General features: G+C 38.6%; 10 protein-coding genes across 11 annotated transcripts; all 10 read left to right on the top strand.

The window, feature by feature from the left end:
* Positions 1 to 286: 286 nt before the first annotated feature.
* LSM04_004049 (uncharacterized protein) lies at positions 287 to 1,117 on the top strand (the record flags this gene model as incomplete). Its single annotated transcript, XM_067329610.1, has 1 exon — positions 287 to 1,117. One exon carries the CDS (start codon positions 287 to 289, stop codon positions 1,115 to 1,117), a length of 831 nt encoding a protein of 276 aa, XP_067187338.1.
* A 382-nt stretch (positions 1,118 to 1,499) lies between these two features.
* Positions 1,500 to 4,205, top strand: LSM04_004603 (ATPase; the record flags this gene model as incomplete). The annotated part of the gene is made up of 1 exon (XM_067329609.1): positions 1,500 to 4,205. One exon carries the CDS (start codon positions 1,500 to 1,502, stop codon positions 4,203 to 4,205), a length of 2,706 nt encoding a protein of 901 aa, XP_067187370.1.
* A 601-nt stretch (positions 4,206 to 4,806) lies between these two features.
* On the top strand, positions 4,807 to 6,150 carry LSM04_006180 (uncharacterized protein; the record flags this gene model as incomplete). Of its 2 annotated transcripts, XM_067329607.1 has the most annotated exons (2): positions 4,807 to 4,990; positions 5,195 to 6,150. In XM_067329607.1, the coding sequence occupies 2 exons, from the start codon at positions 4,807 to 4,809 to the stop codon at positions 6,148 to 6,150; spliced, it is 1,140 nt and encodes a 379-aa protein (XP_067187443.1). The 2 variants fall into 2 exon arrangements, with proteins under 2 accessions (XP_067187443.1, XP_067187444.1); XM_067329608.1 differs by lacking the exon at positions 4,807 to 4,990 and having other exon boundaries at positions 5,227 to 6,150.
* Positions 6,151 to 6,611: 461 nt separating this feature from the next.
* Positions 6,612 to 7,316, top strand: LSM04_006933 (Small GTPase; the record flags this gene model as incomplete). Its single annotated transcript, XM_067329606.1, has 1 exon — positions 6,612 to 7,316. One exon carries the CDS (start codon positions 6,612 to 6,614, stop codon positions 7,314 to 7,316), a length of 705 nt encoding a protein of 234 aa, XP_067187477.1.
* Positions 7,317 to 8,388: 1,072 nt separating this feature from the next.
* LSM04_002771 (Aldehyde dehydrogenase domain) lies at positions 8,389 to 9,933 on the top strand (the record flags this gene model as incomplete). Its single annotated transcript, XM_067329605.1, has 1 exon — positions 8,389 to 9,933. One exon carries the CDS (start codon positions 8,389 to 8,391, stop codon positions 9,931 to 9,933), a length of 1,545 nt encoding a protein of 514 aa, XP_067187277.1.
* A 633-nt stretch (positions 9,934 to 10,566) lies between these two features.
* On the top strand, positions 10,567 to 11,292 carry LSM04_002041 (uncharacterized protein; the record flags this gene model as incomplete). Its single annotated transcript, XM_067329604.1, has 1 exon — positions 10,567 to 11,292. One exon carries the CDS (start codon positions 10,567 to 10,569, stop codon positions 11,290 to 11,292), a length of 726 nt encoding a protein of 241 aa, XP_067187240.1.
* A 384-nt stretch (positions 11,293 to 11,676) lies between these two features.
* On the top strand, positions 11,677 to 12,840 carry LSM04_000788 (uncharacterized protein; the record flags this gene model as incomplete). The annotated part of the gene is made up of 1 exon (XM_067329603.1): positions 11,677 to 12,840. The coding sequence occupies one exon, from the start codon at positions 11,677 to 11,679 to the stop codon at positions 12,838 to 12,840; it is 1,164 nt and encodes a 387-aa protein (XP_067187188.1).
* A 1,253-nt stretch (positions 12,841 to 14,093) lies between these two features.
* On the top strand, positions 14,094 to 14,594 carry LSM04_009255 (uncharacterized protein; the record flags this gene model as incomplete). The annotated part of the gene is made up of 1 exon (XM_067329601.1): positions 14,094 to 14,594. One exon carries the CDS (start codon positions 14,094 to 14,096, stop codon positions 14,592 to 14,594), a length of 501 nt encoding a protein of 166 aa, XP_067187586.1.
* A 225-nt stretch (positions 14,595 to 14,819) lies between these two features.
* LSM04_004174 (uncharacterized protein) lies at positions 14,820 to 15,591 on the top strand (the record flags this gene model as incomplete). The annotated part of the gene is made up of 2 exons (XM_067329600.1): positions 14,820 to 14,850; positions 15,104 to 15,591. The coding sequence occupies 2 exons, from the start codon at positions 14,820 to 14,822 to the stop codon at positions 15,589 to 15,591; spliced, it is 519 nt and encodes a 172-aa protein (XP_067187345.1).
* A 201-nt stretch (positions 15,592 to 15,792) lies between these two features.
* LSM04_008080 (uncharacterized protein) lies at positions 15,793 to 16,314 on the top strand (the record flags this gene model as incomplete). Its single annotated transcript, XM_067329599.1, has 1 exon — positions 15,793 to 16,314. One exon carries the CDS (start codon positions 15,793 to 15,795, stop codon positions 16,312 to 16,314), a length of 522 nt encoding a protein of 173 aa, XP_067187535.1.
* Between the last annotated feature and the right edge of the window lie 942 nt (positions 16,315 to 17,256).

Here is a 17,256-nt window from a genome sequence, read left to right as displayed (position 1 = left end):
GTGTCTATTCCTGTTTCTATGCATGGAGGTGTTGAAAACCAACGTTGCTTCAGTCATTGCTTTAGTTGTGTTGTGCTTATAGATTGGTGTAGCAGATCCCGTACGCAAACCACTTACCAACTCTCAGCTGACAAAAAACAAAACAAAACAACCCCGATATACCTTTTTCTTCGTTTTCTTTGCTGTGTATCGCTTTTATTTCTCTCTTTCTTATATATATATATATATATATATATATATATATATATATATATATAGCTAGTGTGGGGGAAAAGAAAGGAAGGGAATGGGTCCAAAGAAGGGCTCGAAAAAGCTGGAGGAGTCGCCCCCGGCGGTGGAGGACCCCCTCTTCGCGGAGACGAGCCGCACCGCCGTGAAGTGGGCCGCCCGGGTGGCGGTGAACAGCCGGCGGGTTGTGGAGGTCCAGCAGCTGCTCGGGATGTTCGCAGCGCAGGTGGAGGTGGTGAATCGGGAGTTGGTGGATGTCTACGATAATGCCAGTCTTCTGTCGATGCTCCGCATTGTGGAGTACAAGGAGAAGTTAAATCCATCACCACAACCAGTCGTGACAAAGAAAACAAAGCCAAGGCGGGAGAATACAACACGGGCTTCTCTTCGACCACCAATGGATGAAAATAGCACAGAGGCACTGTTAGCGGCAATGGATGAGAAGAAACGGGCCAAAGTATCTGCGGCTCTTGTCAATTTATTCCGTCGCAATCAGACAGATGCTTCTCCTTCTTCGCCTTCTCCACAAGCGGGATTTTCTCCAGCATCACCCCAACAACAACAACAGCAACAAATTGACGCGCCTTCCTCTCCTACGGATGTGTTGGGGAAACAGCAGTTGGCATCAGCTTTCGCATCTGATGCTATCAGTAGCTCTGTAAACCATGAGCAACGACGACCGAAAGATGTACCACAAGAGTTGTGGGATGAAGTATCAAAACTACGCACGAGACGTATTGTTTTGGAAGATCGTCTTACATTACTAATGGGAAGAATTGACTCGCAACTTAGAAGATTTGATTTGCTTATGCAGAATTATGGTGTTACAACGTATGCATCAGATGCCATGGAACATACTCTTAACTTGTTGCGAGAAAAGAAATCTTGAATTTGTAAATTGCGTAATGTAAATAAGTCTGTTCTATAGATGGCCGTGTTTATTTATCACAGTAGAACTTTTTCTGTGTTGCACAGTGATCTGCTTTGTTTTTTGTTTTGTTTTGTCAACATCATATTGTATGTACGTATATGTACATGAGTTTATAGGTGGACACAAGGCGAAAGATACATAATATTTAAAAAAAACCCATAAAATAAATATAAATAGCAATGCTCTTCTCTTCTCTTCTCTCTTTAACTCTATTCTTCTTTTTTTTTGAATTTCTAGGGTTAGTTCTTTATCTGTATTCTTACAGCACCATATTATTGTTATTATTTTTCCTTTTATTGGTTTTGCTATTACTGTTGAGGACAACGAAAAAGAAAAAAATATGGGTGGGAAATTATCTAAACAAGAGGAATTATTCGTCCTCCATCGATGGCCTGAACTATTAGAAAATGCTATGGCGACGGATGCCGAGTATGTCGCAGCTGCGGCGGTTTCTTCCGCTTCGGGTAGTGGAAATGAAAGTAAAAGACGTATAACACTAACGACTTTTCGCATGTCTTTTCAAGAGTGGCAGGCACTTATTACTTTATTGGATAATACAGGGCCAAGTGAATTACCATCACGATTGTGTGCGGGATGCACTAGTGAGACGGTTACAAATCCTATTATTGTGGTAATGATACACGCCTGTTGTTGGTTTGATGTGAGTATTACTGCAGAGGTACTGGTGGAACGTCTGAAGCGGTTTCAGAAGAATGTGTTGGAGTTAATAATAGGAGAGAATGGACAGCGACGAGGAAGTGAGGAAAGTGCCGAGTTAGAAGTTGCAAATAATGCGTTGTGGATTCTTTTAGAATTAGCACAAGATCAAAAGAATTTATCCTCTTCAGAAAAACGTGCACAACGGGTAGAACGTCTGGCTATAGAAAATCTAATATCATGGGATCAATCTAAAAAACCTCTTGTTACCCTCGCCCATACATTTATCGTGGGAGTTATAGCCTCTCTTCATTCTAATCCACGCTATGCAGAAACCGCAGTAAAGTTATTTCGTAATTTACAAGAATCCATAGGAGAGGCAGCAGCCACAACCACATCACGTGATGTAAGAAGTGGACGGAGTGCTGCATGTAATATTATGCAATGGGATATTATGCAGCGTATTGAAAATGCTCTTGTAAGACGACAACGGGAAACAGATGTGGCTGATCTTCTCTCTATAACAAAGCGATGGTGGCTTCCACCAACAACTTCTGTTTCTGTTAGTACGAATAATAACAATAATAATAATCGTAATAATAATAATCATAATCATAATAGTAATAATAATCATAATAACAGTACAAGTAGAAATAGTAGTACTATTACAAGTGCTGCTGCTTCTACTGTTGCACCACAATCATCCATCATGACACCTGAAGAACGTTGGGCGGCGGTACCATCGCAGTATATTGGTCAAGAACATATTTGGTCGACTCTACAAACACATTTCTTAAGTTCTGATGTCTTTAATGCAGAAAAACCGACAGTGATTGTCTTTTTTGGTCCCTCAGGTTTTGGTAAATCAGAAATGGCCCGTCGTGTGGCTTGTGTTATACATGGTGAAGAATCAGGCAATGTGGAGTCATCTGGAAAACTTGTACATATTCATCTCCCCTCATTTTGTACACGTGATTCTATCTATTCATTGGTAGATCCACCGGCTGCTCATGTTGGAGAGGGAGTTTTACTTTCAGCACTTCGTAAACATAACGATGCGGTGGTAGTATTGGATGAATTTGAAAAAGGTACGGCAGAAGCCATTCAGAATTTATGGCTTTCTGCTTTTCAAAAGAAAGGAACACTTCGTTCTCTTAAGGATGCCTGTCGATCTGTTTCAACAGAAAAGACTACCTTTATTCTTACATGCAATATTGCTTCTGATACTATATTACGTGATGGCGATCGTTATTTGCAAGCTACTCCAGAAGAACAGACGGCGATGCGGGCAGAGTGGACAGAAGTTTGTAAAGAAGTTTGTCGTAAAACTATGCATGACCCTTTTGTTAATCGTGTGGATTATTTCTTTCCCTTTGTGCCATACACAGAGGAAGAGAAGGAACGTTTCATTCAAATGCAACTTCGTCGTATTCTATTAGATCAGAGAGCGAAGGATAGACGAATATACATTACACCACGCATGGTAAAAGCTATTGCGGCCAAATTACAAACCTTCCATGCCTCCACAATAGAAGCTGTGGTACGTCCACTTTTAGTTGAAGTTATTCAGAAAAAATGGACTGGGGCTGTATTAACTGTAGAAGAACATGTAACGGGAACGGTATTCGTGGCTATTCCCACAATAAGTGAATCGAAAGAGGGAGTAATATCGTGGAATTCATTTCCAGATGGAGAACGGGCATTATTGGTTTATGATGATCAGGAAACATCTACACTATCAAGGACGGCAAAGAGAAGGGCAGGTACATCAACAACATCAACATTAACATCAACATCAACAATAAGAACAGCAAGAACATCCACGACAACAAGAAAGAGTATTGATGAGGATGGTGGTGGTACTATTTCTACTCCAAAGAATACAAAAGAAGAAGAAGCAACAGCAGCAGCACTAGAGGTTGTAGGAACGAAAAGAAAGTTATTAGGAGATGTACAGACAAATAGTTCAGTAATACGTTATACACCTGGAATAATAGAGAAGGAACGAGTTCTTCAACTGGAAAAAAATGTACAAAAAGATCTTGAATTAGAGTTAAAACAGGCAAAAGAAATAATACTTCAGAAAGATAAAGAGATTGCATACTTAAAAGAAAAAATTCTTTCGTTGGAAAAACTTTTGGCGATCTTATTGGTCTCTACTCTAACGTGTCTTTTTGTTTTATCACTTGTTATTGGCGTAAAACTTGTATTTATGATGAGTTTGGCTATCATGTTCGTTATTTATCTCCTTGTTGGGATGCCAATGGAGTTGCTTTTGGGTGCTATACGTGTATTATTTGGTGTTCTTGGTCCTTTTGGTTCTGCTGCAGCCATCATTGGAATTTCTCTCTGGACCTCACAGGCAATACGTAATTCGATGATGTGCTGATTTTTCTTTGGTTTTCTCTTTGCTTTTTTGTTTTGCTTTTTGTTCGTGTTGTGAACAAATTACGAGTGTTTTTACTCTTTGCCAGTTTTTTTTTCTTCTTTGTTTATGTGTCTGTGTCTCTGTGTGGGTTTTAGTCTTTTTGCATAAATTAAGAAAAGAAGAGAAAATGCACTTTTTTTCTGTTTGTCTTGTTGCCTATTTGTATTTTGCCCTTATTTCTGATATTTACTTGTATTCTTCTTTTGGGATGCACTTTCCACAAGTCACACATACATATATTCTTATCTCTATCTTACTTCATTTCTTCCTTTCTTTATATATAAATATATCTTTTCCCATTCTTCTACTTGTCAAAAGGGTAGACAGAAGAGTAAAAAAAAAGAAAAAAACGGCTGACATTACTGTAGACGAAAGAGAACTGCAAGAGCGGCGAAGAGCAGCTGTGCGGGCGGTGAACCGTCATCACACTGTACTATGCAGTAATATTATTCTTTTATCAAAGTCTCTAGGCGCGGTGCGTGATCCGTTGTTTCAGCGAGAGAAGCAAACAACGGACACGAACCCACCGTTTACAGACGTGTTAACAGAGAATTATAATGATATGAATAGCAGTAATGTTCTCTTTCGTATTCGTTGTGAAGAGGAAATACGGCTGTTGGAGGCCCAACGGAAATTTCTCCTTACATCCATTAGAGAGAAACAATTAGAGTGTGAACGACTACGTGTACAGGGCAATATGTACCGTGTGGAGATTGAATCACTTTTTCCTTCTCTGCAATCAATATGTAATGAAATGTCGCTTTCATCGCCTTCTGATGGAGAAGTATTTCTTCTCTCTCGATCAACAAAAACAAATAATAATAATAATAATAATAATAATAATAATAATAATAATAATAATAATAATAATAATAATAATAATAATAATAATAATAATAATAATAATAATAATATAAACACAGAAACGTCCCTTACCACATTAGCTGCAGCCGCAGCAGCACTGGAGGAGAAGATACAATACATGGAAAACTCTATTATGAAAAAGAATAATAGAGTTATTGCTGTATCTAAAATGCAGGAGCATGCACTGCAAACATTACGGAAAGAACACAGAAAAGTACAAACGAGATTACAACAAGATATAAAATCTCTTACTATAGCTGAGATATGGGCATTAGAGGCGGAAGAAGAGAAGGCACGTATCATGTTGGAATTAGAAGAGATGAAATCTCTAGAAGAATGTGAAAACAGTTCTTTTACACTTCTCACAACCTACAATAGTGCCGTTACAGAACGTGCAAGAATTGCAGAAGAAAAACTCAAAGAAATGCAATGCCTTTTTTCTAAAAGGAAAGAAAGTGTTATACCTAAAATTCAGAAAGAGAATCATAATATCAATGATGACAAGAGAAAAGGGAGTAACACAAGTACAGGTAATAGTAATAGTGAAAGTAGTGATGAGAAATCTAAAGAAAAGTATAATGTAGAATTTTCAACTAATTCACAAGAATTGCAAGAAACTGTGAAAGAGTTGTTGGCAGTACATAAATCTCTTCTTATTTTAAACGCTCGTATGATAAATATAGCTAATGATATGGATAAGATTGAATCCGTTGTAACGAATTTGAAGAATGATCCAAATTGGATACCTACATTATTAGAAGCCAATTCTGAAGTGGAGTCATGGCGTATTTCTCTTCTTCAGAAGGCCTATGATGACGTATCACAGTTGTTACAGCAGGCTCGTGATGATTTAACTCTCTCCATTGCTGCAGAACTTGTATCTAAAGTAAAATATTTATGTATTATTAATAACATTTTTTCTTGTCATCCTGTAGTACTTGCAAGTGCCGTTATGGATAACCGTAGAAAATGGCAAGATGTACATCATGTGTTGCCTGCTGTAAAAAGGGCAATGTTCTTTTTGCGACGAAAAAAAAAGTAACAAGATGTACGCATTATTATTATTATTATTATTATTATTATTATTATTATTATTATTATTATTATTATTACTATTATTATCCTTTCTTTCTTTTCCCTTTGGAAAGGGATGACTATGGTTTTAAATCTACTGATGTCTATTTATTGCTCTTTAGTAGCTTTGTTTCTTATGAATTTAATAATGGAATAGAAGAGAGTAGTTATAGAGCGGTGTTGGGGCTCTTCTTTTTATTTCTCCTTATGTATGTGTCTATATGGAATGTGTAAAATTATCTCTAGAAATTCTTTTAACCTTTTATTGTTTTTCTTTTCTTGTTTGCTCCACAGTCGAAAACCACAAATAGAGGTGGAGGAGAGAGCGAAAAAAAATATTAAAGAAACAAATAAAAGAATATATATATATATATATATATATATATATATATTGTAATTTTTATTTTTATTCCAATAAAGATAGATTCAATGGATAGTGGGAGTTCTGGATCTGAAGAAGGGGAACATGAGTTCAAGGTTGCTATTCTTGGCAATGGTGCTGTTGGTAAAACATCACTCATCAAGCGCTACTGCGAGAATGATTTTGCGCAGAACTATAAACAGACCATAGGCCTTGACTTTTACTCAAAGAAAGTAAAACTAGGAGACGGATCTCTCGTCACACTCCGCATTTGGGATATTGGCGGTCAACAAATAGGCGGTAGTATGATTGCAAATTACATTCACGGCGCCGATGCGGTGTGTTTTGTGTACGACGTCACGAATCCCGATTCCTTTAAAGACGTGGAGGACTGGCACCGTTGTGTTCTCACATCATTGCAGCAATCCAAAGAGGAGGAAAAGCCACCACAACCGCTGATGGTGTTGGTGGGGAATAAAACCGATTTGCCCAACCGGCAGGTGACGAGTGGAATGCACGAGCGGGCGGCGGCGGCGAACCACATGGACGCCTTTCTCATCTCCGCCCGCTCCGGCGAACGCATTCATGCACTTTTCACCCAAATTGCCGCCCGCCTCTGCGGCGCGGATGTCAGCCGGCAGGAATTGGACATGCGGGACTGCGTCGTGGCGAATGTGGAGTCGCGGCCGGAGGAGCGGGTGTCGGTGTTTCACGCCACGCAGGAGGAGCGGCAGGGCCGGGCGGAGAAGAAGGAGGACTGCCGCGTTATGTAGAATTCTTTCACAGAGAAGTGGATATATATATATATGTATAGAGAGAGAGAGAAAGGAATAGGAAAAGAATAAAAGGAAGGGGTTTAGCTTGGTGTGAGTGGATGATGTTTTTTTTTCTTTTCTTTTGGTTCTCTTTCTTTATATTGGGGGGAGAGAAAAAGTAAAATTTCATTTGTGACCATTATTGGCACATTTTGTTTTTTTCTTCATATATATATATATATATTTCTATGCTTCAAATGAACCATCTTTTATTATTATTATTATTATTATTATTATTCCACCGTTGCTTTCACTGTTTGTGTATTATTTCTATAATTGCTCGCTTCGCTGCTATTATTTTCTCATCGTGAAAGAAAAACAACAAAAACAAGAAATAAAAGTAAATAAAAAACAAGGAAAGATAGACAAAAGATAAAAAAAAGAGTTAGGAGAAAAATAAAAAAAAAGAATTCCACGGGAATAGCGTTTGTCTTAGATACATGTTATGAATACCTTAATTACGAGAAAAGCCACGGTAGGATTGGTGGGGAGTAGCTGATCAACATTGATACATACGGAATCTATTGGCGAAGGAGTAAAGGAAAAAAAAAAATGTCTAGCGCATCGCTAGTGTGCTAATGATGTGGCATATGCGATGCTTCTTTAATAATAATGCAAAAATTATCTTTTTTATTCTGTTTTATTTATTTATTTATTTATTATTATTATTATTATTATTATTATTATTATTATTATTATTTGTTCTTATTATTGTATACTGTAAGTAATGTATGACATTTCTTCTTTATTATTTTATTTCTTATTTCTCTCTTGTCTTGTATTTCCCATCACCCTCAGCGCCACTAGTAAATACATATCTGGAGAGTTAAGCGTTTTGTTCATTTTCTACACTACTAACGATAGGGATTTTTTTACTGACAAAGTATATTTGGAAGAAATATTTAAAAATAAAAACAGATAAGAAGAAGAGAAAGGTTATCAGTTAAGCAGACGTAAAAATAAAACCTCTCTCTCTTTCTCTCTCTATATATATACACAAAGAAACGAATTCAGTTTAATTACGTGGACAATGACAGTTACACTAGAGACCACACCAATAACAGATATTCCAATTGTGGTAAACCGATGCCGGGCTGGTTTTCGTTCCGGTGCTATTCGATCAATAGAAGCGCGTAAATCTCTATTACGATCGCTACTGCGTATGTTAGATGAGAACGAGTCTCTACTATGCACAGCCGTCCATACAGATCTGCGAAAACACACAAATGAAACAACCATGACGGAACTCTCTGTCCTTCGCGTTGAGCTGTATCACATGTTAGAACACCTTGACGAGTACACCGCGGTGGAATACCCGAGACTTGGAGGAGCCTTTTTATTTGAAACGTGTGAGATTCACAGTGAACCACTCGGTGTTGTACTTGTGATTGGAGCATGGAATTATCCCGTGCAACTAACACTTCTACCACTTCTCGGTGCCATATCGGCTGGGAATGCTGTAGTGCTAAAACCAAGTGAATTAGCCCCAGCCACAGCTTCTATTCTACACAAGTTGTTAAGTGAATATATTCCAGAGAATGTGGTAAGTGTTGTGAATGGTGGAGTTGTGGAAACAACACGACTTTTAGAGGAACGTTTTGATCATATTTTTTATACGGGTAGCGCACGTGTGGCAACTGTTATTATGACAGCAGCAGCGAAATATCTCACTCCCGTTACATTAGAACTTGGAGGGAAATCACCTGTTATTGTGGATGCCACCTGTGAAGAGGATATTAAAGTAGTAGCTTATCGTATTATGTGGGGAAAAGTAGTCAATGCTGGACAAACGTGTGTGGCACCAGATTACGTACTTGTACAGAATGAAATAAAAGAAAAATTAATTGAGGCGTTAAAAGATGCAAGGGAAGAAATGATGAATATAAATTCATTAAATTCGGCAGAAAAGAGTGATTACCCATCTATTGTGAATGCAAATCACTTTAAACGATTAGCTAATCTTTTGAAAGGTGGAACTGTTGTATTTGGTGGAGAAATGGATGAATCCAGTTTAACCATCGCCCCAGCTGTTCTTACAAATGTTCCATTAGATCATCCACTTATGACAGATGAAATATTTGGACCGCTTTTACCACTAATACCATTTGAAAACATCCAGGATGTTTTTTACCTTCTAAACAATAAAGAGAAACCCCTGGCACTCTATATCTTCTCCCATGACAAACATTTTATTACACAGGTGGAACAGCATACTTCCTCCGGTACCGTTGTGGTGAATGATGTGATTGTGCATGCCGGCATGTGTGGTTTGCCTTTTGGTGGAGTTGGACAAAGTGGAATGGGCGCCTATCACGGCAAGTACTCCGTTGACACATTCTCCCACAAGAAGCCGGTACTACGACGTACAATGGGCATGGAGGCTGTGAACCTTCTGCGCTATCCGCCATACACGGCGGAGAAACTCCGAATTATGCGGGGGGCATTGGAACCGCAGGGGGAGAGAACCGTAGTGGGGCGACGGCTTTGGTTCTTTTCATCACTTCCCCGGGTGTGGGCGGTCATGTTTGCGTTTGTAAAATGGTACTTGACAAAACCTACGGCAGTGGGGAAATAATAATAATAATAATAATAATAATAATAAAAATAATAAAGCAAGAAATGTGAAATTGTTTGCTGGGGATGGTTTGTTAGTTTTGACGAATACTATCTACGTATTAAGACTCTGAGAAGGTTGATATTTGAATGATTTTTTTTTCTTCTACTGAGGATGGTGAAGGGGGCAAGAATATATATATATATATATATATTTGAGAGATCTTTATGACATTGAATTATTTTCTGGGTTTTTTGTTTTGTTTTTTTCCCCCTTCTGTGCCTTATTTTGTTTCTTTGTTCTTGTATGAACGTGAGAATATATATACGGATGGTTAGGATTATTTCTTCTGTTTTGTATTTTTTTTTGTTTCTTTTTTCTCATTTTGGTCTTGGCAATTCTTATCTCTTCACATGTTGGGATAAAGAGTAGTCAGGTAAAATAAGATTTGTGGAAACGAATAAATAAATTAAATAAATAAATAAATAAATAAATATATATATATATATATATATATGGATTTTTCTTTCTAAAGAAAGAAAAAAAAGTTCAATACTCTCATCTCTCTATATCTATTTTTCTTTTCTTTTTTTTATTGTGTTCAGTTTCCCGAAAAGTCTGTGGACCATCAGGCATTTATTCTCTGGGATTTTAATGAAGGGACTTGAAGAATGGCTCGCCTCCTCCTCCTCTTCCGATTCCGATGAGGAAAGAGAAGGAAAAGCCACACAACAACCAACAACAACTATTTCTACTAATAGTATTACAATAGGGAAAACAAGAAATCAAGGAAGTACGCGGGAGGAAATACGGGCACGACAGGAGGAGATGCGGGGCCGTATGCAACAACTTCTCGGTAGTAAGGTTATTGATGGAGAAGATAATCCTTGCAACACCCATCAGAATAACAATTCCAGCAGCAAGAGTAAGAGTAAGAGTAAGAGTATCTGTAGTGTTAGCAGTAGTAGTAGTAAAAGCAGCAAACATAGTGGTAGCAGCAAAGATAAAAAGAAAGATAATGATGGGTTAAACATATCAGATGTACCAGAAAAAAGAGAGTATCGTTGTGTAGAAGTGATGGTCGTTGATCGTGGTACACAAACCACAACGACTGTTGGCTGTCAAACAGATCCTGTGCTTCCTTATCAGACTTTTCCAGGTTCTACACTTCCTATTCAAAGTACATGCTGTCGTTGCTGTTGTTGTTCCTGTAATAGTGGTATTGGTATTGGTAGTAATGCTGGTATACGACGTCCCTATGCAAAGACATTAGAAGCGAAGGAAGTTCCCACGAGATTTAAGGAACAAATAGAGATGATACAGAATTCCATAGATATAATGATTGCTCGGTACAATTTACCACCGCCTCCTTCATTCTAGAGTGTGTAATGACATTTACAGAGATTCTTTTTTAATTTTTGTTTATTATTATTATTATTATTATTATTGTGATGCCATATATTGTGTGTTGTTACTCCCCATTTCTTCAGTTATACACGAAAGAAGAAGCAAAATCATAGAATCATTGCAGATATCCCCAACAGAAAAAATATGCAATGCCTTTTTTTATTGTTTTTGTTTTTGCGTAAAAGTATATAAAAATAAATAAGGTAAAAGAGGCACGTTTTTTTTTTTCGCCGTTGTTAAAATTAATTTTGCTTCTTTTTTTTCTTTCCTCTCTTATGGGACTATTATTTTATTATCTTCCCACTTGAATTACATATTACATGACATATCTAATAAGTAAATCGTACAAGAATAATTATGGAAGAATTCTACAGAAACCCATTTCGGCGAGAATTAGATTTTAATGAATTTTGTTATGCCAGTGTACAATCTTATTCCGGGGATAATCCATCATATGCAGCAGCAGGTGGAGCTGGAATGTCAGATAATTTCAAAGCGAATGAATTACTCGGTGTATCTTCTGCATTACGGTATCAAACACAGTTAAGTGAGGCACTGCGTGCGAACAGCACACTCCGTGCCACTTATGAAGCGCACATTGACGTCCAACGTAAAGAAATGGAACGATTTAGTGATGAAAATAATAAACTTCTTAAGAAGTTAACGAGACTAGAAACAGATGTGCGATCGCTGTTATTAGAGAAGGAGTGTGCTGCCTTAGCGTATAAGCGTGAGATAGAAAAGAATGCCACACTAGAAGGGAAAATTAGATCTCTTGAGGCTGAATTAAACTCACTGGAGCAACGCACCAGGGAGTTAAGTGCAGCCTATGATGGAACTTCCCGTCAATCAGATACGCCCAGTACACATCCACAGAACCGAACTACCTCGCACTATAATTATCCCCAACACAATTCACATCAGCAGGAATTTACGCCATCGCATGAGAAGAATACATTATTGTTTACCCCCGAGCCGCTGCGGTATGGATCCCAGCGACGGGATCGCAATTACGATTTCTACGCTGGTAGTAATAGTAATAATAGTAGCATCCACACCGGCACACCGGCCGGCCCACGACGGACCGAACACGTGGCGGATGTTTCCGATTATTATGGGCGAAGACCGCATGGAAATAATAATAATAATATTAATAATAGTAATAATAATAATAATAATAATAATAATAATAATAATAATAATAATAATAATAATAATAATAATAATAATAATGGAAATAGTGGAAATAGTGGGGGAAGAGGAAATCGAACTGCCAGCAACACACAACGGGCGGATGAGGCCCGGGCGGCGAAAATCAAACAGCTGGAGCAGCAATTAACGCGGGAGTGTCAGACGAAGGAGCAGATTGAGCGGGAACTGCAGAAGATGGAGTCCACGCGGGTCCGCAGTGGATCTGATCGGGCAAAGAAGATATCGCTGGAACGGGCCCTCGCAGCCGCTCAACAGGCGGTGGGCGAAACACGCATGAAACTGCGGGCCCTCTCCGCATTAGTGCGTTGATAATACAAACACTCACACACATATACACAAACAGGAAGAAAGAAAAAAAAAATGGGAGTACTGAATAATGAGATTTTAAAGGAGAAAAGTTTTTAAAGAGAAGCCGTGTCTCAATGTTTGACTAGCATTCACATTTTTTATTTTTAATTCAAATTGAAGTGCCAGTTGTGTAACGGCACTAGTAAAAGAAAAACAAGAACATTGAAAGGAAGTACGTAACTTTTTTTTCTTCATTTCTTCTTTTTTTATTACTGGATGTGTATCAAATCTCTTCCACCTGATACCTCTCCTCAATTCACTCTAACTCCTCGTTTTTGTTGTTGTGATTATTTTTCATTTATATACTTTCTGTTTTGAACGTGCTCAAAGAGACGATTGTTACTTTCTTTTAACTTTATATTGATGTCTTGGAAGAATCAAGCGATATCGAAAAGAATGTAACATCAGCAGGTGATGTGGCGAGTTAAATATCTATAGCAATGACACCTTTTTTTTTCGGTTATCTGTGTCCTTTAGATTGTGCGTCTGTGTGTCTGTTTATTTGTGTGTTTGGCGAGTAGTTTAAGAGTACTTGCCTTCCATTTATCTCAAGAAGAAAAAAAAAGCATTAGAAGGGATAAAAGCATTGACTGTAATCCGGGAATATTGTTGTTGCTGCAATTGATTTTCCCTTTCTATTACAGCCTTTGAGGCTTTTTATTTTCTTTTTTATTATTTTCTGTTAGAGATGTCATGGTATTCTGAATAACGTCAATGTGGCATCACGTGTACGCCACATTTTTACTTTGTTGACACGGTCAATCTGTGTTCATGTGCGCTGAAAATCACGGAAAAAAAAATGGGTGTGTCCGATTCAGTTTTTTTTTTCTTCTCTTTTAGGAAGAAGTAGAGGTTTTTTGGAATTCAGCCGAATATATTCAGGTTTTTTTTTTTGTTCTCCCTTTTGGCGGAGAAAGGGAAGTATTTTTCGTGATTTGCTCCTGTTCTGTATGTTTACATATATATATATATGCGTTTGCGTTTTTTTTTTCTATACGTGTATCTTGACAATATGAAACGTTGAAGGTGATACTTGTGAAGCTTCCTCTGATAAGAAACAGTAAACTGATACACAGGGAAAGAATTTGCTTTACTCACATTATTACTTACTATTTTCACTTCTTTTACCGCTGTTTTTAAGGAGTTAAAAAGAAAAGAATTTTTACAATTTAACAATCTAGAAAATATACAATTCTTAAAAGTGGTATGGCATTATGAATTACTCAGTTACACAGTCTGTTCGTGTCGAAATTATTGCTGCCTTACTTTTGGCATTAGATTACCTTAAAGCTTTACTGTGGCGAGGACGCACATCATTATGTGGAATTAACGCTCTCCCACTTGTTATGTACGCTGTTGCCACTATTGTTAGTAGTCTGTTTGTGACACACATAATAAGAGCAGCATCTTCTAGAAAACGACTCCGACAACAGCAAGAAGAGAAGAAAGAAGAAAAGAAAGAAGAAGAGACTCAGTATCCCTCCCATGTGGGAAACCCTCTCCAGTCAGGCGATAATAATAACAACAACGATAGCAACAGGAAGAACGGTATTAATAGTAAAAGTAATAATGCCAGACAAACTGACAGGTATTCTTCTGGGAGAAGTGATGAGTTTTTTGGTACTTCAAGACCTTTGAGGCATGATGATTTTGATGCGGATGGTCATGTTCAGATGCTATTAAAACACTTTCGCTCTTCTGCTACCACCGTGTAGTACTAAATAGAGATCAATGTTGAATTCAAACCAACAAATATCCGCGCTGTTTTATTATTAAATCCTTTCCTTTTTTGTATCATTCTCTTCTGTTTTCTTTTTCTTCTCTTACACACATACTCTCTCTCCCTCTATTCTTATTTATTTATTTTTTTCTTCTTAATCCTACAGACACTTACACTTACACAGACAACATAGTATTCCTGTTTGAATTCAAACCTGCAGATGGACTCAACATCCCCGCCCCATGGCGAAGGTATTACTCTTACACTCTGTGGAAACGATCTATAAGCTGTTGGTGCCTCTGAAACTGCTATCCACAACGCCGTAAATTATCCCGGAGTGTCATTCACTACTACAGTCGCCTTTCTACGTTCTGAGACTTGTGTGGGCCATAACAACATACACGGGTGCTATTCCACCTGCACGTCGTTGTCACACTTCTGTTTTCTTTGCCCAACATCTGCTGCTCTGCGGTGGGGAACCCCTCACGAAACACCCAAACACAGAGTCCACCCTAATGCCATACTATGAACTTGAGTTGGATACTTTTACGTGGATGCGCGTGGATGCCTTTGGGGCGGTTCCACTCAACCGTTCTCATCACAGCTGCAGTGTTGTGGGTGAAAGTATGATTCTCTTTGGGGGTAAACCTCTTGTGTGTAATCGAGAAAACCCAAATGATGCTGGAGCAAATGAACGCATGGATGCCTGTGATCGTGCCGGTTTTTATGATGTCTTTGTACTTGATATTGTTTCACGTGTTTGGCGGGCTGTACAACCGACTGGACCGGCCTTACAACTTTGGGGTCACTCATCCGTCGTCTACAGTAATACACATGTGTTGGTTTTTGGTGGAATCGACGTCTCACAAAGAGAGACGGTGGCAATCAGTAAGTATAAAAATGCACATCACCCACACAATCCGCCCATTGCAGAGGTATCAGGAGCTCTGTTTGTACCGGATGTACAGGAAATGTCTTGGCGAGTGGTATAACCGGCCAATGTAAAGGAAGGGGAATAACATGAAAAAGTTAAAGGACCGTTATGGATGTTACTTCCACGTGCTATGCATACAGCTTTTGTTGATGGTGATAATATGCTCGTTATTGGTGGATTTCACGTTGACCGGAATGGCAAGATAGTTTTCTTGAATGATATGTGGGTGTATAATATTATTGAAGGGAGGTGAAATATAATGGAATTTCCACTTCACTTACCTCCAGCGATGAGTCGACCTTCATGTATGTATGAATCTCAAATTCTAATTCTACCCAACATGAATTCCTTATGGTATCTTGATGTACATAAACAGGCAAGAGAACATATGTGGCGTGAACTTCATACAACATGTGTAACCATTTCAGTTCAACCAGCCACATCCACAGCAACAGAAAATGGCAGAAAGGAAGAGTATAACGATATACTTAATCCACGACACGCTAACAATGTGTATGATACTCCCACCACTCATGAAGAAAATGAAAATTTACCATCACCCAAACCATTAAAGGCTACACAGTTTCTTCCTATAAAGCAATTAAATTTAATCATGGAGGAAATTCATAAAATTCAGGAGATTGTGGCGTCCCGAAAGAATACAGAGACCTCAATTACAAGGGAGAGAGAAAAGTCAATGGCAACAACAGCACCAGTAGAAGTAGTTAAATCATTATCATTATCGGAGCAGTTTCTGAAGAATGAAGAAAAAAGCTCATAGCAGAAGAAAAAAAGGAAAAACTTAAAGATAAGGCCAGTCAGTTAAAAAAAAAAAAAAACAAATAGAGCGCATAAATCGACTGAGTGAGCGTCTTTCACAGTTGTTGGAACTTCAAAAAACTGAATGAAATGAAAGAATCTAACCTTTCTACTCTCCATAAGCATCGACAAGGTTTTTTTTTATTCCTCGTGTCTTTATGGGTTTACCCCAACGGTACGGCTATCAGCTTCTCACCGTAGAGCAACAATGTTAGTGTCTATGAAGAGCGGTGCTTGAGAGAAAAATCCCTTCGTTTTGTGGGATCCTCAAGCTCTTGTAATATTTATTTTGTTATTTTTGGTTTTTTAGTTAATGATTGGGCCTCAATGATCTCCTCTGTTTTTTGTTGCTTCTTGGGGATCGCGGCAAGCGTCTCTTGAGACTAGTCCTCTCAGGGATTCCACAATCGAGCTCGTCGCTGGTCTTAGAGGGGTGTGTAGGCCTTACAGGGTGGAGGAAGGAGGCGTAGGGGTTCTGGACCGCGAAGTCTGCGGTATCGCATAGTTCCGCTCCACTGCCAGAAGGAACTGGGCTAACTGTTTGGAAAAGCACAGCTTCTGGAGAGGGATATCTGTTATAGCATGCTGCATTCGCAATGGGCGAAGGGCGGGGCAACTCAAGAGATGCAGTGCTGTTTCTTCGCAGTCGGTGTGTTGGCCAGTATGCGCGCGAATATGCCGATACCCGTGTTGAGACATGCGGTGTTGTGTGAGGCCTGATTTGCTCATTCATTGTCTGTTGCATGTGGGGCAAATCAGGGTCGCAAGGTCTCTTATGTTCTCGCCCTTGCTTCGGGAGGATTTGGTTGCCCCTTTGGCAGGCATGCCTTCGCCATGGTGAAAATTTCTGCAGTGACTGGCGAGTGAAGGCATGTTGGCGTAGAACTTCTTACACAAACCGCAC

This window comes from Trypanosoma melophagium, assembly GCF_022059095.1.
Source record: "Trypanosoma melophagium isolate St. Kilda chromosome Unknown ctg5segment0, whole genome shotgun sequence".
NCBI lineage: Eukaryota > Euglenozoa > Kinetoplastea > Trypanosomatida > Trypanosomatidae > Trypanosoma > Trypanosoma melophagium.
The sequence above is the reverse complement of the archived record's forward strand: the minus strand, read 5'-3'. Positions and strand labels throughout refer to the sequence as shown.